Consider the following 20,893-nt stretch of genomic DNA (forward strand, 5'->3'; position numbering starts at 1 on the left):
TGGAAACCATGAATTATCCTGTAGCTACAGCCGGGCTTCTTGATGTGCTCAGGACTACAGCTAGGTCGGGGGTGTCGGTCTCGGCCACTCGGACAAGGAGAGGGTGGGCATCGTACGAGCTCATAGCCCACCCTCTCTCTAGCCCCCGGGGGATGGCAGAGTCTGGTCCAGTTAGGTCCCCGGTCTGCACGAAGCCAGCTGACAGCAGGGGAGCGTGCCCAGCTCAGTGCCTGTCTGGAGAGGGTGTGGGCTTAGGAGTGGCCAGAGCAGGTAGTGAGCAAAGTGGGGACAATAAGACAGGCCTCAGAAGGCCTCGTGGCCTCCTGTGAGCTGCAGGAAGAGGTCCTCGTCCAGTTCTTCCCCGCGGGCCCGCTCCCTTGTCGACAGGAAAATGTAGCCCCCGATGTACTCGTGCACAATGCGGCAGCTGGCAGACACGCAGCTGAAAGCCACGTTGATGTGCTCGTCAAACTCGATGGCGACCTGCAGAGTGAGCGGTCAGAGGGGCTGGTGGGGGTGGGATAAGAGAGCAGCCCCGGTCCTGCCCTGGCTGGGTCTGGCCTGGCCGCTGCGGTCTGGCCCCACCCTGGCCGCGCCCTGCTTCCGCCCCGTCCTCACTCCTGGCCCACCTGCCGGATGTCCCAGTTGACGTTCCACTGGCGCATGTTGCTGAAGCGCCAGGTCTTGACCACGTCGCCCACGGCCAAGTCGATGCGGATCAGTCTGTTGTTGGCGATGCCCAGGATCTCATCCTTCCTGCTGCCCTTGAACCTAGTTCCCCGGGGAGGACAGAGTGTGAGCAAGAGCCCTGCCCTGCACGGGCCCCAGGGCCCCCCCAGATAGCCCGGTGCCGTGCTCCGGAGCACGCTGTGCTCCTGTCATTTAGGTTCTCTGAGCCTCGAGTTCCTCTTCTGGAAGACGAGGGTTAACTGATCTAATCGTTACACTAGCATTCTTGGCGGCATCAGGCAAAGTGTCCAGGCCTTTCGGTAACGACTTTTGTGGGTACCGTCGTCATCTGTTGCCTGGCTGTCTCTGCAGGCTGGGAAAGCGGGCAGAGGGCACTCCGTGTCATAGCAGCGGACCGCGGCCTCGAGAGGGACCGGGCTGCGGCAGAGCTGGGACAGGAGCTGGGACTCCTGCCCTCCTGGCCTGGTCTCTTGCTCTGGTGTCTGCTGCGGGGGCGCCCGCACAGAGCAGGAAGGGAGGCTTCGGGGGTGCCCCTCTCCAGGCAGGAGGGGAGGGCAGAGGGGGGCTGGGGCGGGGCCCGTACCTGACCACGACATAGGAGATGCCAAAGTCAGGCAGGGACTGCCAGGCCTGGATGAAGCGCAGCTGGGCCTCGGACAGCGAAAGTTGGGCCACGTTCTGGTGGGCTTCCAGGATCCGTGGGGTGAGCTGCGGGACCACGTTGGTGAGGGGCGGCCCCGAAGTCCCTGAGACCCCCCGCCTGTCCCCATCAGGGAGATCGGATGCTGAGCCTGAGCAGGGGCGGGGCCCAGCGCGGGGCCTCCACTGGGCGCCCTCGCACCACTCAGCAGACGGTTGCTGAGCCAGGCCCTGAGGTGGACTCGGGCAGCCGGGCCGTGACCCCTCCCAGGGGGTGGGGACCAGCATGCTCCGTCTCAAGGACAAGGGTAGGAGAAGGAACGAGTGAGCACGTGGCTTTCTAGAGGAAGGCTGTGTGGAGATCCAGGGGCCAAGGGTGGCCAGGTAAAAGCCGTGGTCATTCCCCCCACCCACTTCCTTTGGCACCTGCTTGGCCTTGAACTTCCGCTGGAAGCGTGGGGCAACAAGGCCCGTAGGGGTTGAGGCCCTCGGCAGAGGCGTCAGGGCCCTGGGGGTGGTTGCCTGAGCCCCCGCCACCCGTCCGCTGCAGGCTGAGGAAGGCCAGAATGGCCTGCACCTCGCTGGCGTAGCTGCTGTCTGCCATGGTGCGACCCTTAGAGGCCAGTCGGCAGCCGGCCATCCAGTGGGCGTACTGCTTCTCCTGGGGTGCGAGGAACAGGGGAGGGTGGTGAGGGGCTCGCCGGGCTCTGGTTCGGCCCCCCCACCCCCACCCCGGCCCTGTCCCTGGCCCCACTCCGGCTTCGGCCCAGCGCTGACCCCTGCCCGGCCCTCACTTACATCCTGGCACCTCACGTGGATCTCACTCATGCCCTCGGGGGAGGGTACTAGGAGTTTGATGCAGAACTTCTGGCCGGAGACATTGACATCGGGGACTACCTCACAGCCTAGAGGGAGACGAAGGGGTGGGTAGGAGGCTGGGTTGGGGGGGGGCCCTGCCTGAGAGGTCCCTGGGAGAATGCCGGCCCAGCACAGTGCCTCAGGACAGAGGTATCTTCCCTCTACCCCGAGGGGGAAACTGAGGTGGGCCAGGTGGGCCCCCAGCCAGCTCCTGCCCTTGTCCCCGTCCTGGCCCGGCGGCCCCTCACTCACCCTTGAGGTTGAGCTGCTGAATGGGGTCCCCCGGGGCCTCCTCCTGGCTCTTGTAGTAGGACAGCGTGGTCTCCTTGAACACCACCCAGTGCTGGCTGGTACCCTTTTAGGGTCAGCTTCCGGGGCCTGAGGGTGAGGCAGGTGTGTGACAGGCTGTGTGCTCCGTCTCCACACTGGGCCCCCTCCAGCGGCGCTGCCGACCCTGGGCCCGAACTCACCGGAAGATCCGGAGATGGTCCTTGAGCTCTGGGATGGTGGTGAGGTTGTCCTGGGGGGGGGACGAGGAGTCAGAGGAGGGCCAGGTCTCCGCACGCGACCCTGACCCCGACGCCCAGCCCGACCCGGGCTCCTCCTCACCAGCACGTCTGTGGGCGCCGACCCCTCCAGCTTCACCTCCAGGTTGTTCAGGGCCGCGTCCAGGTCGTCCAGCCCGGGGTCTGCGGCGGCGGGTTCGCCCGCCTCCCCACTCTGGGACAGCTTGTTGATGTGGTACTGGGTGGGGCACATGGCCAGGGAGGGGCTGGGTGGGCAGCCCAGGAGCCCGCAGGGCCCTAAGCGGGGCGTCCCGAAGACGGGGCCCCACCCCGGAAGACCCTCCCTGCCCTGGGTCTGGCCCGCGCCCCGGCCCCCCAGGTCCCCTGGCCCGCCGGGCACCTGCAGGGCTGCAAACACCATCATCTCCTCCTCGGTGCAGTCGGTCTCCTCCAACAGCAGGTCCCACCGCGCCTGCTCGTACAGCTGGGTCAGCCGCACCGGGTCCGTCTGCGGCAGGGGTGGGGGAGGCTGGGTTGGTCAGGTGCCAAGTGCCCCCGGCACCCTGTGCGCCCCGACCCCTTGAGCCTCAGCCTCCAGCCCTGCCCCCTGCACAGTGCCAAGTTCGCCTAGCAGCCCCACACGGGCAGCAGACCCCCAACTCCAGCCGTATGGCCTGCCCGGGCAAGTGGGCACCGATCTCTCTGTAAAGCTTCCCGGACCAGGGGCGCCTGGGTGGCTCAGTCGGTTAAGCGTCCGACTTCGGCTCAGGTCATGATCTCACGGTCCGTGAGTTCGAGCCCCGCGTCGGGGCTCTGTGCTGACAGCTCGGAGCCTGGGGCCTGCTTCAGATTCTGTGTCTCCCTCTCTCTCTGACCCTCTCCCGTTCATGCTCTGTCTCTCTCTGTCTCAAAAATAAATAAACATTTAAAAAAAATTAAAAAAAAAAAAAAGCTTCCCGGACCAACGTCGACTGCGTGTCTACTGCGTGCCTGTGGGGGCAGAAGGGGGACCGAGTAAACCAATCAATGAATGAGTAAGGTGATTCAAGACTTCGATAAAAGCAATCAAGGAAGTAGCTTCCGTGGGGCCTTTCACTCGTGCCCTTGGACAAGGGGCACCACGAGGACGATGGCGATGACAGAGGATGGAACTGGGATGCATGGAGCTCCTCGTGAGGAAGCATTCAGGGGAGTTGTCCTTGAGGAGATGTCGGACTGCCCTGCGGCCTGAAGGATGGCCACGGGCCACTGACGGGAATAGTGATAGGAAGAACCCTCCAGAAAGAAGGAACAGGGACTGCAAAGCTCACGGGTCAGAAGACCAAGCCCATGGTCCCCCTGCAACCCGCACAACTGACAGCAAGAGCGTAAAAAGGGTCAACCCAAAGGGACGAAGGGAGCGGGAATCCTTGCAGGTGAGGCACGCGGATGACATTTTGGAAGATGGAAAGCAGAAACGGGAACGGGAACTGAGTTACGGGGAGAGAGAGAGCCGGGATTGCTAACCCGTCTCCCCTCTCCTGTTCTGCGGTGGAGGCACTAATGAGTTCTGAAAATAGGCAGAAAACAAACAGCAAAAAGAACACAGATCCGGACAGAGGCATCCAGGGCACGTGGCGGCCCCTGGCAGGTTCCCCACCGGGATCCTCCGGCCGAGAGGTGAGGGTGGGCTGCCGTGAGGACGGCAGAAGGGGTCTCAAAGGAGCCAGTGCCCCCACTCCCTGCAGCCCAGTGACAGCCAGGCACCTGGCAGAGGAGAGATTTACGCTCTGGCGATGGTGAGCCAGAGACAGTCTAGGCACAGCTGGGCGAGGGACGGCACTGTGCTCGAAACAGATGAAGAAAGTTGACGTTCTGAAAGGTGAGACTCCCCCAAGTCCCACGGTCGCCTAAGACATTGGCAGTGAGCCTTCTGTTCCCAGTCGGGAGATCAGAGGGTTCACGGCTGAGAAACTGACGAGCCAAAGAGAAACCCCTTACAAAAAACGGCATCCTTACCCCAGCGCCCCCAGGAAGCCCCCAGAGTGCCAAGCTCTATTCACCGGCTCAGGGTTTTCAGGGGCTTCCCGGAGCCTTGCCTCTCACCACGAAAGGGCAGGCAGGGATCACCCGCGTGTAAGGGAAGCTGCTGACGTCAACCACAGGGACCAAGATGAACAGCAGAGAAAGAGCTTAGAGGAAATGAAATCAGTAGGGAGCAGAAGAAAACTTCAACCAGTCCAAATCCTTAGAAAGACAAAATGCTGCGCTCCTAAAACAAGGACAGGATGCTGTGTTTAAAAGGAGCATAATTATAAAGGTTTAGTAATTCAGACTGCAATCCAGCTGGAATTGGTATTTGTATGTGGATGTTTGTTTGTTTGTTTGTTTGTTTGTTTGTTTTTAACATGGGTACCCTGGGGCGCCTGGGTGACTCAGTCGGTTAAGCATCTGACTCTAGATTTCAGCTCAGGTCGTGATCTAGTGGTCATGAGATCGAGACCTGTGTTGGGCTCAGCATTGGATGTGGAGCCTGCTTGAGATTCTCTTTCTCTCTCTCTCTGCCCCACCCCTGCTCATGCTCACTCCCTCACTCCCTCTTAAAATAAATAAACATTAAAAATACATATATAGGTATCCAATGGACCCAGTATCATTTATTGATTCATTTATCCGTTCCCAGTGACCCTGGGGTCCCCTTTGTTCTAAGTCAGGGGAATATAAACATATGGGTCTCTCTCTGACTCTCTGTGGTTCCATTGGTCAATTTGTCTCTCCAGCTGGACTGCAGATCTAAATACTAAAGTTAAAACAATAAAGCTTTGGGGCGCCTGGGTGGCTCAGTCGGTTGAGCGTCCGACTTCAGCTCAGGTCACGATCTCGCGGTCTGTGGGTTCGAGCCCCGCGTCAGGCTCTGGGCTGATGGCTCAGAGCCTGGAGCCTGCTTCCGATTCTGTGTCTCCCTCTCTCTCTGCCCCTCCCCCGTTCATGCTCTGTCTCTCTCTGTCTCAAAAATAAATAAACATTAAAAAAACAAAACAAAACAAAACAAAACAAACCCAATAAAGCTTTTAGAGAAAAATAGGACTACATCTTTGTGATCTTGGAATTAAAAAAATATATATTCTTTTTTTTTAATGTTTATTTATTTTTGAGACAGAAAGAGACAGAGCATGAGTAGGGGAGGGGCAGAGAGAGAGATCTCACAAACCGTAAGATCATGACCTGAGCCGAAGTCGGTCGCTCAACCGACTGAGCCACCCAGGCACACTGCCCCCCCCCCCAAAAAAGATTTCTTAAACAGGACACAAAAGATATCAATCATAAAAGAAAAAAAAAATATTTGAAAATAGAAGGCAGATTATATTAAAATTAGGAAGGTCTTTTTATCAAAATAAACCATCAAGAGAATGAAAAGGCAAAGCACGGGGTGGGAAGACACAGTCACAATATACTTATCTGACAAAGTATTACTCATGTACAGAATATATAAAGACCTCCTATAAAGCAATAGGAAAGATAAGCAATTCAATATTAAAAGTTGTCAAAAAAGGGCGCCTGGGTGGCTCAGTCTGTTAAGCATCCGACCTCGGCTCAGGTTATGATCTCACGGTTTGTGAGTTCGAGCCCCACGTCGGGCTCTGTGCTGACAGCTCAGAGCCTGGAGCCTGCTTCCGATTCTGTGTCTCCCTCTCTCTCTGCCCCTCCCCCATTCATGCTCTGTTTCTCTCTGTCTCAAAAATAAATAAACATAAAAAAAAAAATTTTCTTAAGTTGTCCAAAAAAAAAAGAAAAGTTGAACAGAAACTTGACAAAAGAGGATATCCAAATGGCTAGTAGCCATATGAAAAAGGGCTCCACCTGATTAGTCATCAGGGAAATGTGAATTAAAGTCACATAGTAAGCACATAGTGGTTGTCTGGGGTTGGGTGTGGGAGGGGCAGTTACTACAAATAGCACTAGAGAAATTTCTGGGGTGATGAAATACCTCCCTCAGAACTTGATTGTGGTGATGGCTGCACAACTGTGTAAATTTGCTAAAGATAAATCGAACTGCATGCTTACACTGAGTGATTTTGTTGGCATGTAAGTTACAGCTAAGTAAAGCTGTTAAAAAAACAACAACAAATAAGCAAAAAAACCATACAAGGGGCCATTACACACCTACCAGAATGGTTACCACAAAAAAAAGAGAGGAAATACCAAGTGCCAGTAAGGTTGTGGAACAAGGGACATTCTCATGCACCTGCTGAGAAATGTGTGCAGAAATGTGTGCCCATGTTCACCGGAAGACATTACAGGAATGTTCGTAGCATCCTTATTCGTAATCGTCTCAATCTGGAGATTGTGCAATGCCCATCAGCAGTAGAACGGACAGTGAATTGGGGTATATTGACATAAAGGAACGTCGCACACCAATGAGAGAGAATAGGCTACAACTATGTGTAACATACAAGCATGTGAATCATACAAACATAATGCTGAGTGGCAACAGCCAGACAACTGCGTGATTTCATTGATGTAGATTTCAACACAGTCAAAACCATCTATCGTGTTAGGATTAATCTTAGTGCCGCCCCAGCCATGGAAGATACTGCCTGGAAGTGGTAGGAAGGAGGCTTCTGGGGGCTGGTAAAGTCCTGTTGCTTGATGTGTTGGATACATTTGTACATTGCTCTAAAAGCATGTTATACTAAAACAAAAACAAAAAAACTTTACAAAGGAACACTCAGAAGACAAGAGCTCTTAGAACGTAAAAGGGTAGTTGCAGAAATTAAAAATTCAACACATCATTTGAAAGATAAGTCAAAGCACTGTCCAGAAAGTAAAACAAAAAGGCAACAAACTTAGAAATGACAAAGAACAACTGGGGCGCCTGGGTGGCGCAGTCGGTTAAGCGTCTGACTTCGGCCAGGTCACGATCTCGCGGTCCGTGAGTTCGAGCCCCGTGTCGGGCTCTGGGCTGATGGCTCAGAGCCTGGAGCCTGTTTCCGATTCTGTGTCTCCCTCTCTCTCTGTCCCTCCCCCGTTCATGCTCTGTCTCTCTCTGTCCCAAAAATAAATAAACATTGAAAAAAAAAAAAAAAAGAACAAGGGGCGCCTGACAGGCTCAGTTGGTAGAGTGTGCGACTCTTGATCTCGGGATTGTGAGCTTGAGCCCCACAGTGGGTGTAGAGATTACTTAAAAATAAAAAATCTTAGGGGCACCTGGGTGGCTCGGTCGGTTAAGCATTTGACTTTGGCTTGGGTCAGGATCTCACGGTTCGTGGGTTCAAGCCCCGTGTCGGGCTCTGTGCTGACAGCTCAGAGCCTGGAGCCTGCTTCAGATTCTATGACTCCCTCTCTCTCTCTCTCTCTCTGTCTCTCCCCCGCTCATGCTTTGTCTCTTTCTCTCTCAAAAATAAACATTTAAGAAAGAAAGAAAGAAAGAAAGAAAGAAAGAAAGAAAGAAAGAAAGAACCTTAAAAAATGAGAAAGACACGATAAATGTCTACGTTGTTTTCTTTGAAGAATCAATCCAGGGGGTCTAATATCGACTGAGTTCCAGCAGAAAGGAACAGAAAACTGGCGGGGAGGAAATGATTGAGATTATTTAGGGTATTTCTCCAGAACTGAAAGACTCAGGTTTCTGACTTGAAAGGGCTCCACAAGTGTGCAGGTCAGTCAACAAAGATAGATCCTTACTAGGACATAGTATTGAGAGATTTCAAAGCATCATGAGATAAAGAGAAGATCTAAAAGCTTCTGGTACCTCCCCTCCCCGTCCAAGAAAAAATAAAAAGGTCTCATACGAAAGGACTAAAAATAAAAATGGCACTAGACTCCACAATAGTAACACCGAGAACCAGAAGGACGAGGGGAAGGTGGCTTCAGATGTGGCAGAGGAATGTTTCCAACCTAGAATTCTACACCTGGCTAAACTATCACGCACGTGAGGGCAGAGTAGTGAACTTTTCAGACATGCAGGATTTCAATGCCTTTATCAGGTTAGGGGAAGCTGCTGAAACATATGTTTCATTCAGAATGATGAGTGAGGGGCGCCTGGGTGGCTCCGTCGGTTAAGCATCCGACCTTAGCTCAGGTCATGATCTCGTGGTTCGTGAGTTCGAGCCCCACGTCGGGCTCTGTGCTGACAGTTCAGAGCCTGGAGCCTGCTTTGGATTCTGTGTCTCTGTCTCTGTCTCTCTCAACAATAAATAAAACATTAAAAAAAAAAAATGAAGGAACGAGTCAACAGAGGAACACAGAAGATTCAGGAACCAAGAAGTCCAGTAGAGGAATTCCCAGGAAATAGACAAGGGCAGTCCAAGGACAGCAGCTGTGCAAGGATCCCACTCTACGGTTCCAAGGGAACAATGACGCTGACTGATTACCTAACGTGATCCACCCCAAAGGAGAAGCCACAGCCACGTAGAGAATATCCAGAGAGCCATGTGGGGAGGGGGTCTCTCTTCTAACTGTGCACAATTAATAGAAAAATAAGAAAATAAAATATAACAATTGTGCACTATAAGAAAATGTTGTTTTTAAACTTTTGTTTTAAAAACAAACGAGAACAGGGGCGCCTGGCTGGCTCATTGGCAAAGCATATGACTCTTGATCTCGGGGTTGTGAGTTCAAGCCCCGCGAGGCATGTGGAGATTACTTACAAATACAGTCTCGAAAAAAATAAAAACAAAGAGAACAACAAAGACCCGTCGCTGGATTTTAGATGTTGGACAAGAGACCACACAGAACAGTGGTCCTGACGGAAGGGAAACAAACACAGCGAATCCTAAGATTGCCCCAGATTGCTTACTGCCCAGAGAGAGCCCAGCCTATTTCCCGAGCTGAAGAAATGGAGTTGAGCATTTGGTGAGTTCACGGCAGCTGGATTTCACAGGACAGAGGACTGGAGAGGAGAGAGCTGCCCAGAGAGAAAGCTCCGGAGAGCAGCAGAGGGCTCCTCCTGAGTCTTCAGCTAAGCACTGATCGACGTATGTGTGGAAGGAAATTACCCAAAGCTGATGGGAAAAGAAACATTTGAAAGGAGCCAGGTGGAACATTTGCCAGCAGTAACCTACGGGGGGAAACGGTTCACGCTCCCCAAAAGCCAGATTAGAGAAACCTCATGATGCATGGCACATTGGGAAGAGTTCTCAGAAGGCAATTGTCTCAGTAATGGGGTAAATTAGCCCTAGATGAGCGGCTGCTTTTGTCCTGTCTAATTAATATTCAAAGCAAGCCTTGGAAGGATTGAACTGTCTCCAAGTAGTTTAACTTCATCCCTAAACAAAGTTTAAAAATAGTTAAAGGACTACAAAAAAAAAAAAAAAATCTAGCACCCAAGAACATAAAAAGATTGCATTGTCTGGCATCAAATAAAAAATGACCAGGCGGGGCGCCTGGGTGGCTCCGTCGGTTAAGCAGCCGACTTCGGCTCAGGTCACGATCTCGCGGTTTGTGAGTTCAAGCCCCGCATCGGGGCTCTGTGCTGACGGTTCAGAGCCTGGAGCCTGCTAAGGATTCTGGGTCTCTCTCTCTCTCTCTGCCCCTCCTCTCCTCACTCTCTCTCTCTCTCTCTCTCTCTCCAAAATAAATAAACATTAAAAAAAAAAAAATGACCAGGGATGAAAACAAGCGGAAAAATACAACTCATAATGAGGAGTCCATAGAAACAGATCCAGAAATGAGACAGATGATAGAATGAGTAGGTAACAATCAGGAAAAGTTATTATAAATATATCACGTGTGTTGAAGGAGGTAGAGAAAAACAGGAGCATGTTAAGGAGAGACACGGAAACTATTAAAATAAGGTCACAATTAAACTTCTAGGCATGAAATCCACGGCAGATTAGATGTGGCAGAAGAAAAGATTAGTAAACTTGAACATATAGCAAGAGGGTGCTTGAGTGTCTCAGTTGGTTAAGTGGCCAACTCGATTTCTGCTCAGGTCATGATCTCACAGTTCATGAGTTCAAGCCCCACATCGGGCTCTGCTCTGACAGAGTGGAGTCTGCTTGGGATTTTCCCTTTCCCTCTCTCTCTGCCTCTCTCGCTCTCTCAAAATAAATAAATAAACATTAAAAAAAAAAAAAAAGAGCAAGAGACCTACACAAAATGCAGCACAGAAAAGTAAGGCTGGGGGGGCGGGGTGCCTGTGTGGCTCAGTCCCATAAGCGTCCGACTTCGACTCAGGTCACGATCTCATGATTCGTGAGTTTGAGCCCCACATCGGGCTCTGTGCTGACAGCTCGGAGCCTGGAGCCTGCTTCGGATTCTGTGTCTCCCTCTCTCTCTGCCCCTCCCCTGCTTGTGCTCTGTCTCTCTCTCTCTGTCTCTCTCTCTCAAAAATAAAGAAACATTAAAATTTTTTTTAAAAAATAAGACTTGAAGAGACATCTAAAAAAAAAACGAACAGGGCATCAGTGGGCTGTGGAACAATCCTAAGTAGTCCAATAGTTTATATAGTTAGAATCTCATCAAGAGAGGGGGCAGGAAGAAATCTCTGCAAAATTTTTCAAATTTGGGGTGCCTGGGTGGCTCAGTCAGTTGAGCATCCGACTTCGGCTGAGGTCATGATCTCACAGTTTGTGAGTTCGAGCCCCGCGTCGGGCTCTGTGCTGACAGCTCGGAGCCTGGAGCCTGCTTCCGATTCTATGTCTCCCTCTCTCTGCCCCTCCCCTGCTGATGCTCTGTCTCTCTCTGTCTCTCAAAGATGAATAAATGTTTAAAAAAAAAATATATATATATATATATATATATATATAATTTTTCAAATTTGACACAAACTGTCAACTCACAGATACAAGAAGCTCACTGAACCCCACGCATGAGAAACCTGAAGGGAACCAAGGCACATGATAATCACGTTGTTTTAAGGCAGTGATTCAGAAATCATAAAAGTAGTCAGGAGAAAAGACACATTACATACACATGAATAAAGAATGACAGGGGACCCTGCTGGGAGCCACGCAAGCCACAGGACGGTGTGGGGACATTTCTTCAGAGTGCCGTTAAGTAACAAAACTGTCAACCAAGGACTCTACACCGAGCTCTCACAATCAAAGGCAAAATAACGAGTTATTCAGACATACAAAAGCTGAGAAAGAATCATCACCACTAGATCAAGCACCACAAGAAATGTTCAAGGAAGTCCTTCGGGCGGACAGAAAATGATACCAGCTGGAAATCTGTATCTATGCACAGGAATAAAGAGACAGGGAACGGTGAATGTGGGGGCAGAAATAAAAGACTGTTATATTTTTAAAAATGTCTTTACAGGACAGTTGGCTGACGGAAATGAATCTTGATTATTCTGATGTCAACATCCCGGTTTTGATACTGTCCGTAGACACTGGGGAAAGGGTACCTAGGTATCTAGGATCTCGGGGATTCTTTTTTGTTTTTTTTTGTTTTAAGATTTTATTTTATTTTATTTATTTATGTTCAAAAGTGTATTTCTTTTGAGAGAGCCGATATCAAGAGTTGGATGCCCAACCAACTGAGCCACCCAGGCACCCCTAATATTTTCTTTTTCAGTAACCTCTACATCCAACGGGGGGGGGTGCGAACTCACAACCCCGAGATCACGAATCACACGCCCCACCAGCTGAGCCAGGCAGGCGCCCCTCTGTGTATCATTTCTCCCAACCTGCCTGGGGGGATCTCCAGCTATCACAAAACACAAAGTTTCACAAAAAAGGACTGACTGGTTAAAGTAAAAAATAATAGTGATGGCCACTCAACCGTTCTACTCCTAGATGTACACCCAAGAGAAATGAAGAGATACGACCGCTCAAAAAAACCTGTACGTGGATATTCACGGAAGCATCATTTGTTAATAGCCAACATGTGGGCGGGGGGAAATGAAACATCTTGTGATTGCTGAATGGATAAATAAAATGTGGCACACCCACGCAACGAAATGCCATTTTGCGGGGCGCCTGGGTGGCTCTGTCGCTTAAGCCTCTGACCTCAGCGCAGGTCACGATCTCACAGCTCGTGAGTCTGAGCCCCGCGTCGGGCTCTGTGCTGACAGCTCGGAGCCTGGAGCCTGCTTCGGATTCTGTGTCTCCCTCTCTCTCTGCCCCTCCCTGCTCATGTGCGCTCTCTCTCTCTCTCTCTCAAAAATGAACACTACAGTTGTTGTTTTTTTTTTAAATACCATTTTGCAATAAAAAGGAATAAAACAGCGAAACACGCTAAAACATGAAACCACGATGCCAACGGAAAGAAGCCAGTCACAAAAAGCCACACACTGTGAGATCTTATTTATACGAAACGTCCGCAAAGGGCAAATCTAGAGACACAGAAGGGAGACTAGGAGTTGCCTGGGGCTTGAGGAATAAACGGGAGGGACTGCTGATGGGGATGATTTTGGAGGAGGTGATGAAAATGTTACAAAATGTGCTGATGGCTGCCCAGCTCTGTGAATGTACCAGAAACCATTGGGTTATACACTCTGAATGGACCAATGATATGGTATGTGGATTATTTCTCGACACAGCCGTCATAATGACAGCAACGACAAGAATGGCAATGTCTTGCAGGCTTTGACACAAGCAGAATCCAAGAATGTGATAACGAGAATATAGAGGCTGGGAGGGGACATACAACCGTCCTGTTGTCAGGTTCCCGTGCAGAAGTGGTAGAATATTATTGGATGGTAATAGTGTATGTGTACTATAACCCCTAAAGCAACCACTCAAAAAATTTTTGGCGGGGGTGGGGCGGCGCCTGCGTGGCTCAGTCAGTTAAGCGTCCGACTCTTGGTTTCGGCTCAGGTCATGATCTCACGGTTTGTGAGTTCGAGCCCAGGGTCAGGCTCCACACTGACAGCATGGAGCCTCCTTGGGATTCTCTCTCTTTCTCTCTCCCTGCCCTTTCCTGCTCACTCTCTATCTGTCTCTCAAAATAAATAAACTTAAAAAAAAAAAAGTTTTTAAGTATAGCTAAATAAACTAATATAAAGGAGATAAAATGGAATCATGGAAACCACTCAAGGAAAGGAAGGCAGGAGAAACAGAAGGAAACAACAACAAATCCCCAGGAGAGGGAGGGGCTGAGTGTAGAGGGGAGGAAGGGGGACAGATAGGTGCGCAGGGACCAGATCAGGCAATGGCCTGGGGGCTGGGCAGCGGGGGGGGCAGTAAGCGGCCATAGGAGTGAGTTGACCCCTAGGGTATGCTCATTCTAGGTGCGGTGCGGAGGGTGGGGAGTGCGCCAACCCACGTGACACAGACGAAAAGTAGGTGGTTTGGGGTTTTCATTCAAGGGACTGGTGAACGGGGACGCAAAGATGGATGAGGTGGGAGGGAGGGAAAGGGAAGGATCCAGAATGGTGTAAGTGCGGCCTTGCGTAACGACTCCATGAAAGGTGGGAGGATGTCCCGGGCAGGCTGGGAATCAGGACTTTGTTCAGGCAGGTCTGTGAGCAGAGCAGGGCCGCCTGGACACTTGAGTCTAGAGCTCAGGGGACAATGTCTATGCTGGACATGACGCACTTGTGAGCTGTAATGGGCAAAGGGGGTTAAGGATGGCTGAGGAGTGAGTTTCTGGGCTTGCTGACCCCCAGAGGCTGCGGGGACAGGAGGAGACCGGGGGAACCCGGACAGGATATCTGGAGACACCCCCCCACCCCCCCGCTCGCCTCGCCCCAGCTCTCAGTGAGCAGCGGACAAACAGCAGGTGTGCTTCCACTGTGTGGATGGGGACAGAAGACGCTAGGACAGATTTGGCTGAGGAGAGAGAGGGAGTCCAGGAGCACCCATAGGAAAGACTTGGAACCAGGAGGCAGGAGTCCGGGGAGCAAGGACACTGAAAACAGCATTTAGAAGTTGGGCAGTAAAGGGCGGGGGGGGGCAAGAGAAGGGGTCACAGGTAAGGGAGCACGTGTGGGGGCCTGGCAGTTTTTGAGAGGGACGCATGGAGCCCGTCGATCGCCGGTGGGGACGGCGGGCAGGGAGGGGGAGACACACGCAGCCCCTGCCCGCCAAGCCTCGCCCCTGCCCACCCAAACCTACAGCGTCACCGCTGCCAGGAAGCCTTCTCTGAGTCCAGGTGCCAGGTATCTGCCACCGGAGCAGGCTGCTGGGGGCACTCGCCGCTGTCTACACTGCTCTGCGGTCACTACCTGCCTGACAGCCCCCTGAGAGACAGGCCTGACGTCGGTCCCGGCTCAGCACCTTGTCGGCGGAACTAATAAACAGGAGTGTGGATCAGCAGACGCCCTCGGAGTCTCTCGCGTTCCCCGAGCCCAGACCCCCGACCCTAAATCCGCATGTCTCATCGACCCAGCCCCCCCACCCCCAGACCCAGCTCACCTTGGGATCCAGGTCGAAAAAGCTGTAGTACTTAAAGCGAAGCCAGAGCATGTCCCCCGCCTTGACACCCTGCTGCATGAGGCACCGCGACGAGTCCAGCCACCTGGCCCACAGCACAGGGCAGAGGTCAGGGCTGAGACAGGAAAGGTTCCGGGGCGTGGTGGGGGCTGGGCAGGGGGCTTGGGGGCAAGCACGCATATAAGAAAGGCCCGGAGACAGGAGGTATGGATTTGGGGTAAGGATACAGGGGAGGGCATGGACCTGGAGGTGGGAGCCCGGACACAAGGGGACATGGCTCCGGGGCGCAGACCCGGCCAGCCGTGCACCTGCTGTGGAGCTGGGTCTTGTCCAACAGGGAGCTGGGCCGAGGCAGGCGCTGCAGCACGAGGGGGTCCGGCGGTGGCTGCGGCCGGCTCAGCATGTGATAGCAGGCCTCGGTCTGCGCACTGTCTGAGAAGTGGGCTGGCATCCCCCGGAACAACGCAGGTGCCACGCCTGGAGGGCAGGTCGGGGTCAAACAGGCCTCAGGGGCCCCGGCGCCGGTGCCCAGCCCCCCGCCTGCCCCGCCTGTCTGTGCTCACCCCCAGCCAGGACGACCTTGGTCAGGTCATACAACTCCTCTTCCGGCTCCTTCTCCTTCTTCTTCTTCTCCTTCTTCTCAGGAGCCCGGAGCAGAGACAGTTCCTCAGGATGCCGGATACCTGAGGGGAGCTGGGACCTCAGCAGGGGCCCGGGACCTGCCCCGTGACCTCCCGCTCCTCTCCTGGGTACTTTGGGGCAGGTCACGGCCCTGCAGGCGGGATAGGGAACAGGACCGTAAGGACAAGGTGACAGTGACTGGGCCTTGTAAAGCAGGGAGACCTGGCCCCTCGCGGGACCTTGCAGGGTGGAGGATGGGGGTGGGGGGTGGGGAAGCAGCAGGGGACTCACTGAGGAGGCGGCAGATGGCAGCCACCGCCTGGAAGAGGGGCTGGGAGAAGCTGGCCCGGAGGCGCACGGCGCGGCGATTGGGCAGCCGCAGGATGATGGGCTGGTGCTGGGGTCCGAAGAAGAGGCGGGCATCAGCCAGGATACCGTACTTGTCCAGCGTCCAGTGGGTCTGCAGCAGCCACTGTTTTTTCTGTTCCCACCAAATGGCGTGGTCTGACCAGTCCTGCTTGCGCTCTGTGGTGGCACGGGGGAAGGGGACGTGCATCAGCCACGGAGGCGCCGGGCGCCGAGCACAAGCGCGGTCCCTCCCCGGCCCAAGGCAAGGGCGGGCCTGGGACTGAGGTCACAGCGGAATAGCTCTTTGCTGGCTGACCCTGCTCATTTCTCCGGGCTCAGTCGCGACCTCACTTCCCAGGGGAAGCCCCCCAACCCAGATCCAGGTGCCCCGATCTTAGTGCCTCCAGCCCACTGGGCTCCCCCACCCCCCATCCAGCACCTCCCCGGCCTTCCTGGGAACCCAGGAGGCAGAGGCCCTGTTGGGAGCCTGGGACCGTGCCCGGCACGCGGCAGCGGGCACTCCGGAAACATTTCTTGGTTACGAGCTCTGTGACCTTGGCCGAGGCCTTAACCTCTCTGGGCCGCAGTTTTCTAGTTCGTGAGATGTGGGCACCGAATGACGTCTGCGCGGCGTCTGTGACGTTTGACGCAGGCACGTGAATGCCGACGAGGGAGGATACGGTCAGAAATGTGAAGACTTCTCTCGCGCTGCTGCTGGTGACAGGGGACGCGTCTCCCTCCAGGACGGCGAGCTGAGGTGTGGTGACCACAGGGGATGGGCCCAGCCCTCTAGAACGTGCCCAGTCCTTCCTCACCAGCGGCGCAGGTCTCCCTCTCCACCCGTGCTGGCCCCTGCCCTCCCTCCAGTTCCCTCCTTAGTGTCACAGAGCTGCTTAAATGCAAGAGATTCTCTGGCTCCATCTGGCCCACCTCTCAAGACGCTTGAGCCTCTGCTCTCGCTCTGTTCTTGGCTTTGTGGCACCCACTCCCCCATCTCCTCTTGCCTTTGGTTCGTGTTTTGTCCTCCTTGGCCCTTTTATCCCGGCCTGCCCCCCCGTCCTTCCCTGCTCCAGGTCCCCGTCCTTCCCCGACCACGGCCTCTTCCCAGGGCTCGTCTAGTCCACAGCTTCGTCTTCCTGCTCCGATCCCCAAACGCACGGCACCTCGGGGTCAGGCCCTGCCCCGCGCCCCAGGCCAGAAACCCACACGCCCACCGGCTTCGGCCCCTCCAGAAACTTGTTCACCAGGCCATGCGCCTGCCTCTGGGGCAGAAATGCGGCGACTCCGAAGCACTCGTGGTGGGTGAAACTCACTCTGCCTGAAGCTGGACAGAGGCTCTTCTCCCCGCTTGCTGACTTCTCAGCACGGGTGACAGGACCTCCCTGCCAGGCCTCAGCTCTGTCTCTTTCACTTTTAGCCTCCGCATTTAATCGATGCCAGTCTCACCCTCCTGCCCGTGCTCACTGCCCACGGTAAGAGGCCTTGTCTCCCTGCCTCCAGCCCACCCCCTACCTGAGGGGCCTGTCCACGTGTGAGCCTTAGCCACTGAAAGGCCCTTCGGTGGCCACTTTCCACCTCCGGGGTAGTCCAAACTCCTACCGGCGACCACCCCAGTCTCTTCTGGTCACGCTCCGGGCGTCCTCCCTGGCCTGGAGGCCCCAGTTCGGAACACCCCCACGCTCCAACATCACTCCTTGCCCTCCCGGTGATGGGCCCCCTGTCGGGACTCTCCTGGGGAGTCTTCCTGTCCTGGCTCCAGCCCCTGTGCCGTCTGTCTCTCCCCGTCCTGGCGGCTGTGGGGTCCGTCTCACCTGCCGGGCCACACTCCAGGTGGCACGGGGTTTGGCTGGACTGAGCCCCAGTAAGACATTGATACACTAAGGAATGAGCAGGATTAGGAGGGGTGGGGACAATGTCCCCGTTGCGGGGGACAGGAGCCGAAGGGATTTTCCCCGGTGGGCCCAGCAGTGGGTGGAGGGATCAGGTCTGCCTGTCCGTCTGTCTGACTGACTCGTTTAGGCCTCTTGCAATGCTCGCGTGCCCCGCCAGGAAGCCGACCAGGTCTTCCCTTGGGGCCCCGTCTCTTCGCCCCCTCTGCTTTGGCTCAGCCTGGGCCCGGCGGCCTCTTGGTCTGACACCCAGTCTCCTGAGGGACCCTCTGTTCCCCACTTCTGCTTTCACAGCCTCCTGGGTGCTGCCTGTTGGAAGCCCCCCGCTACCTCAGCCTTGTGGCCAGGCTGTCCCCGGGGCGGGGGGCCCGTCCGTCCACAAGCCAACTAATCTGCCTCCCAGGCTGCACGTGATGGGGTGGCTGGGTCTGAGGAAGCCTGCCTGCTCCCCCCGCTACTACCCGCAGGTGGCCCAGGCCCCAGAGGCCTCCTGGCTGAAACGATCATGGGCCTGCCTTCCCGCTCTGCCTTTTGGGGGTGTGCCTGCTGCCCGCCCAGGAAGGGGCAGCCCCTCTCCCCAACAGGGGAAGGGGACGAGAAGCCCCCATGTCACTAGCCCCGCTCCTCTCCACGCCTGCCTGGTACCACAGGCTGCTGTGCTGTAACTTCCTGTGGGGGCAGGGCCTTCCCACCCAGGCCAGGCCTGTCACCAGCCTGCTGAGGGCTTCCGCCCTGCAGAGAGGGTATGAGAGCGGGCCTGGTCTCCCCTCAGACCCTGAATGGCACCTCTGCCTCGGCCCGGGCAAGGCCCCTCTTGCCCCTAGGAGTGGGCGAACGGACTGGGGCCAGGTCTGCTCCCTGGGGACTTAGCAGAACCAGCTAGGGTGGGAGGAAGGGAGGGAGACCGCGGGAGGGAGGGGAAGTTGGGGAAATGTCTTTTTTGGAACCAGATGATTAAGGTGGTGCCTGAGTCACTGCGGCAGGGTTATCGAGAGCTGCACAGTCAGATGGCCCGGAAGTGCCCAGGGACCCAGTTATAGCCGCCCCATGGTGCTGAGGTCAGCAGCGGGGGCAGCGGTTCACTCACTAATCTCCTCCACGATCTTCAGGAGCACCCCGCCGATGTGCGACTCCCCCGTGACCCGGAGGGTGACCGACTCGGCCTCCGGGTCCTCCTCTCCCACAAACACCCGCAGCTCCCAGGATGAGTCGATGTAGTCGCCGGTGGCCGTCTTCATTCCCGCCATGGCTGCGGCGACTCTACAGAGGGTGGGAAGGAGGCAACGTGGGCAGGGTGCCGGGGCCTGCTAGGCTGCCCGTGTTCAAGTCCGGGGGGCCCCGTGGTGACCTGGACAGGCGGCCAGTATGTCATGGCAGCATCACGGGTCGAAGACACGGGTGCCAATTTGTTGCAGGCAAGCCTCAGGCCCCCTCGCCATTACCGGTGGTTTAACTGAATTGGTGTTGTCCGACCCGCTCCCACCTTCCAGATGGGAAGACTGAGTCCGGGTAAAAGTAAGAAGGGGGCTCACCCAAGATCACTCAGCTTGAAGCCAGCGCCCGGCACAACCCCTCTCTGCTTCCCCGGCTCCCATTTTGCCCCCCAAGCCCACCCTGGAGGGGTGGCAGCTGCCCACCCTGGAGAGAGTTGTGGACCCAGGTCGGGAGATACGTCCAATCCTGGCCCAAAGCTCAGATCCAAACAACCCAAACCAGCCACGGCCTCTTTAGGGTGGTGGAAAGTCCAGAGTGCCCCGTGGAGAGAGGCATGTGGGCAGAGGGGCCATAGGAGGGTGAAGGAAAGGGTCCCTGGGCCTTCAGCCGCCGCCCCACTTACCTTGCCTGTTAGGGTTTGGGGGCTGCAGGTGTGGGGGCTGGAGTACCGCCCACTCCCGGCCTCAGTCTAAACACCTGCAGATCAGTGAGTGCTTCCTTCCCCCTCTTCTCTCTCTCTGGAGCTTCCTTCAGAGGGCAGCCCCTTGCACCTCCTTATCAGGAGTGGGGCGGGCTCAGCCCCTCCCCAGGGCGGGCTGGCGCTGGGTGCAGGAAGCGAGTTGCCAACATGCGGAGGGTTCCAGTTGGGGCCCCACCTTTGTTCCCAGTGTGCACAGGAAGCAAGGAAGGAATGGGCCCGTGCCCCCTGCCCCCCCCCCCCCCCCGCCACCGCGAAGTGTCCCTCATCTGGAGGGAAGCTCGGTTCAAACCAGAAAAGCCACCAACTCCTGCTTCCTGCACGAACCGTCCCCTGTAGGAAGCCATCTCCCATCTCCAGCCTGTCACAAAGTGGCGGCCTTTGGGCCATGAAACACCACCGGGCTGTCAAGAGAGAAAGTCATGCCATTGAAAGGATCGGATCCGGGTTATTTAGGAACCTGGGAGGTCAAGCAAGTTCAAGCCCTAGAGGTCCCTTATCACCACAGACCCTTGAAGAAGACCCCGAGGGGGGAAACAACTTTCTTTTCTGGGCCCCCCCTAAGAGCCTGTTTTTAAACATGTAAACCTCAGAGCTGTGCAGGGGAATGGCTGAAGAGAAACTGGTCCCTGGTCATTCACCACCTCCCCACCCCACCTCCACTCTGTCCCTCCACATGTGACGCGCTTGATCAGTAACCCCCAAGGGTCCCTCCTGTCAGGCCCCTACTCAGATGTGACCTTGGAGGGTCCCATCATCTGCACTGGGATGTAAGCTTTTTTCTCTTTTTTAATCTTTATTTTTGAGAGACAGAGCGTGAGTAGGGGAGGAAGAGAGAGAGGAGGAGACACAGAATCCGAAGCAGGCTCTAGGCTCTGAGCTGTCAGCACACAGCCCGACGCGGGGCTCGAACCCACGAACCGCGAGATCACGACCTGAGCCAAAGTCGGACACGGGATGTAAGCTTTAGGCCTTGTGCTCACTGCTGGCTCCTGGCAGGAATGGAGCCTTTCTGGAGAGAATGGGTTTGGGGCCGGAGGGAACAGAGCCTCTGGTCAGTAGCGCCGGAGTGCAGCAGGGCGCCCGCGGAGAGGAGGCCCTTCTGAACTTGCCACCCAGATGGAGGAG

General features: G+C 55.2%; 1 protein-coding gene across 1 annotated transcript; it reads right to left on the reverse strand.

Annotated features, from left to right (window-relative positions):
- Nucleotides 1–151: 151 nt before the first annotated feature.
- FERMT3 (FERM domain containing kindlin 3) lies at nt 152–19,827 on the reverse strand. The gene is given in 17 exon segments (XM_053899555.1): nt 152–483; nt 630–771; nt 1,274–1,398; nt 1,756–1,800; nt 1,802–1,990; nt 2,128–2,234; nt 2,440–2,533; nt 2,535–2,565; nt 2,658–2,707; nt 2,797–2,931; nt 3,094–3,201; nt 14,978–15,080; nt 15,304–15,472; nt 15,559–15,678; nt 15,908–16,141; nt 18,941–19,113; nt 19,691–19,827. Coding segments are annotated over 16 exon segments (1,992 nt in total). The 5' UTR covers nt 19,101–19,113; nt 19,691–19,827; the 3' UTR covers nt 152–303.
- Nucleotides 19,828–20,893: the final 1,066 nt, after the last annotated feature.

This window comes from Panthera pardus, unplaced genomic scaffold, assembly GCF_024362965.1.
Source record: "Panthera pardus isolate Hobbes unplaced genomic scaffold, ASM2436296v1 HiC_scaffold_12, whole genome shotgun sequence".
NCBI lineage: Eukaryota > Metazoa > Chordata > Mammalia > Carnivora > Felidae > Panthera > Panthera pardus.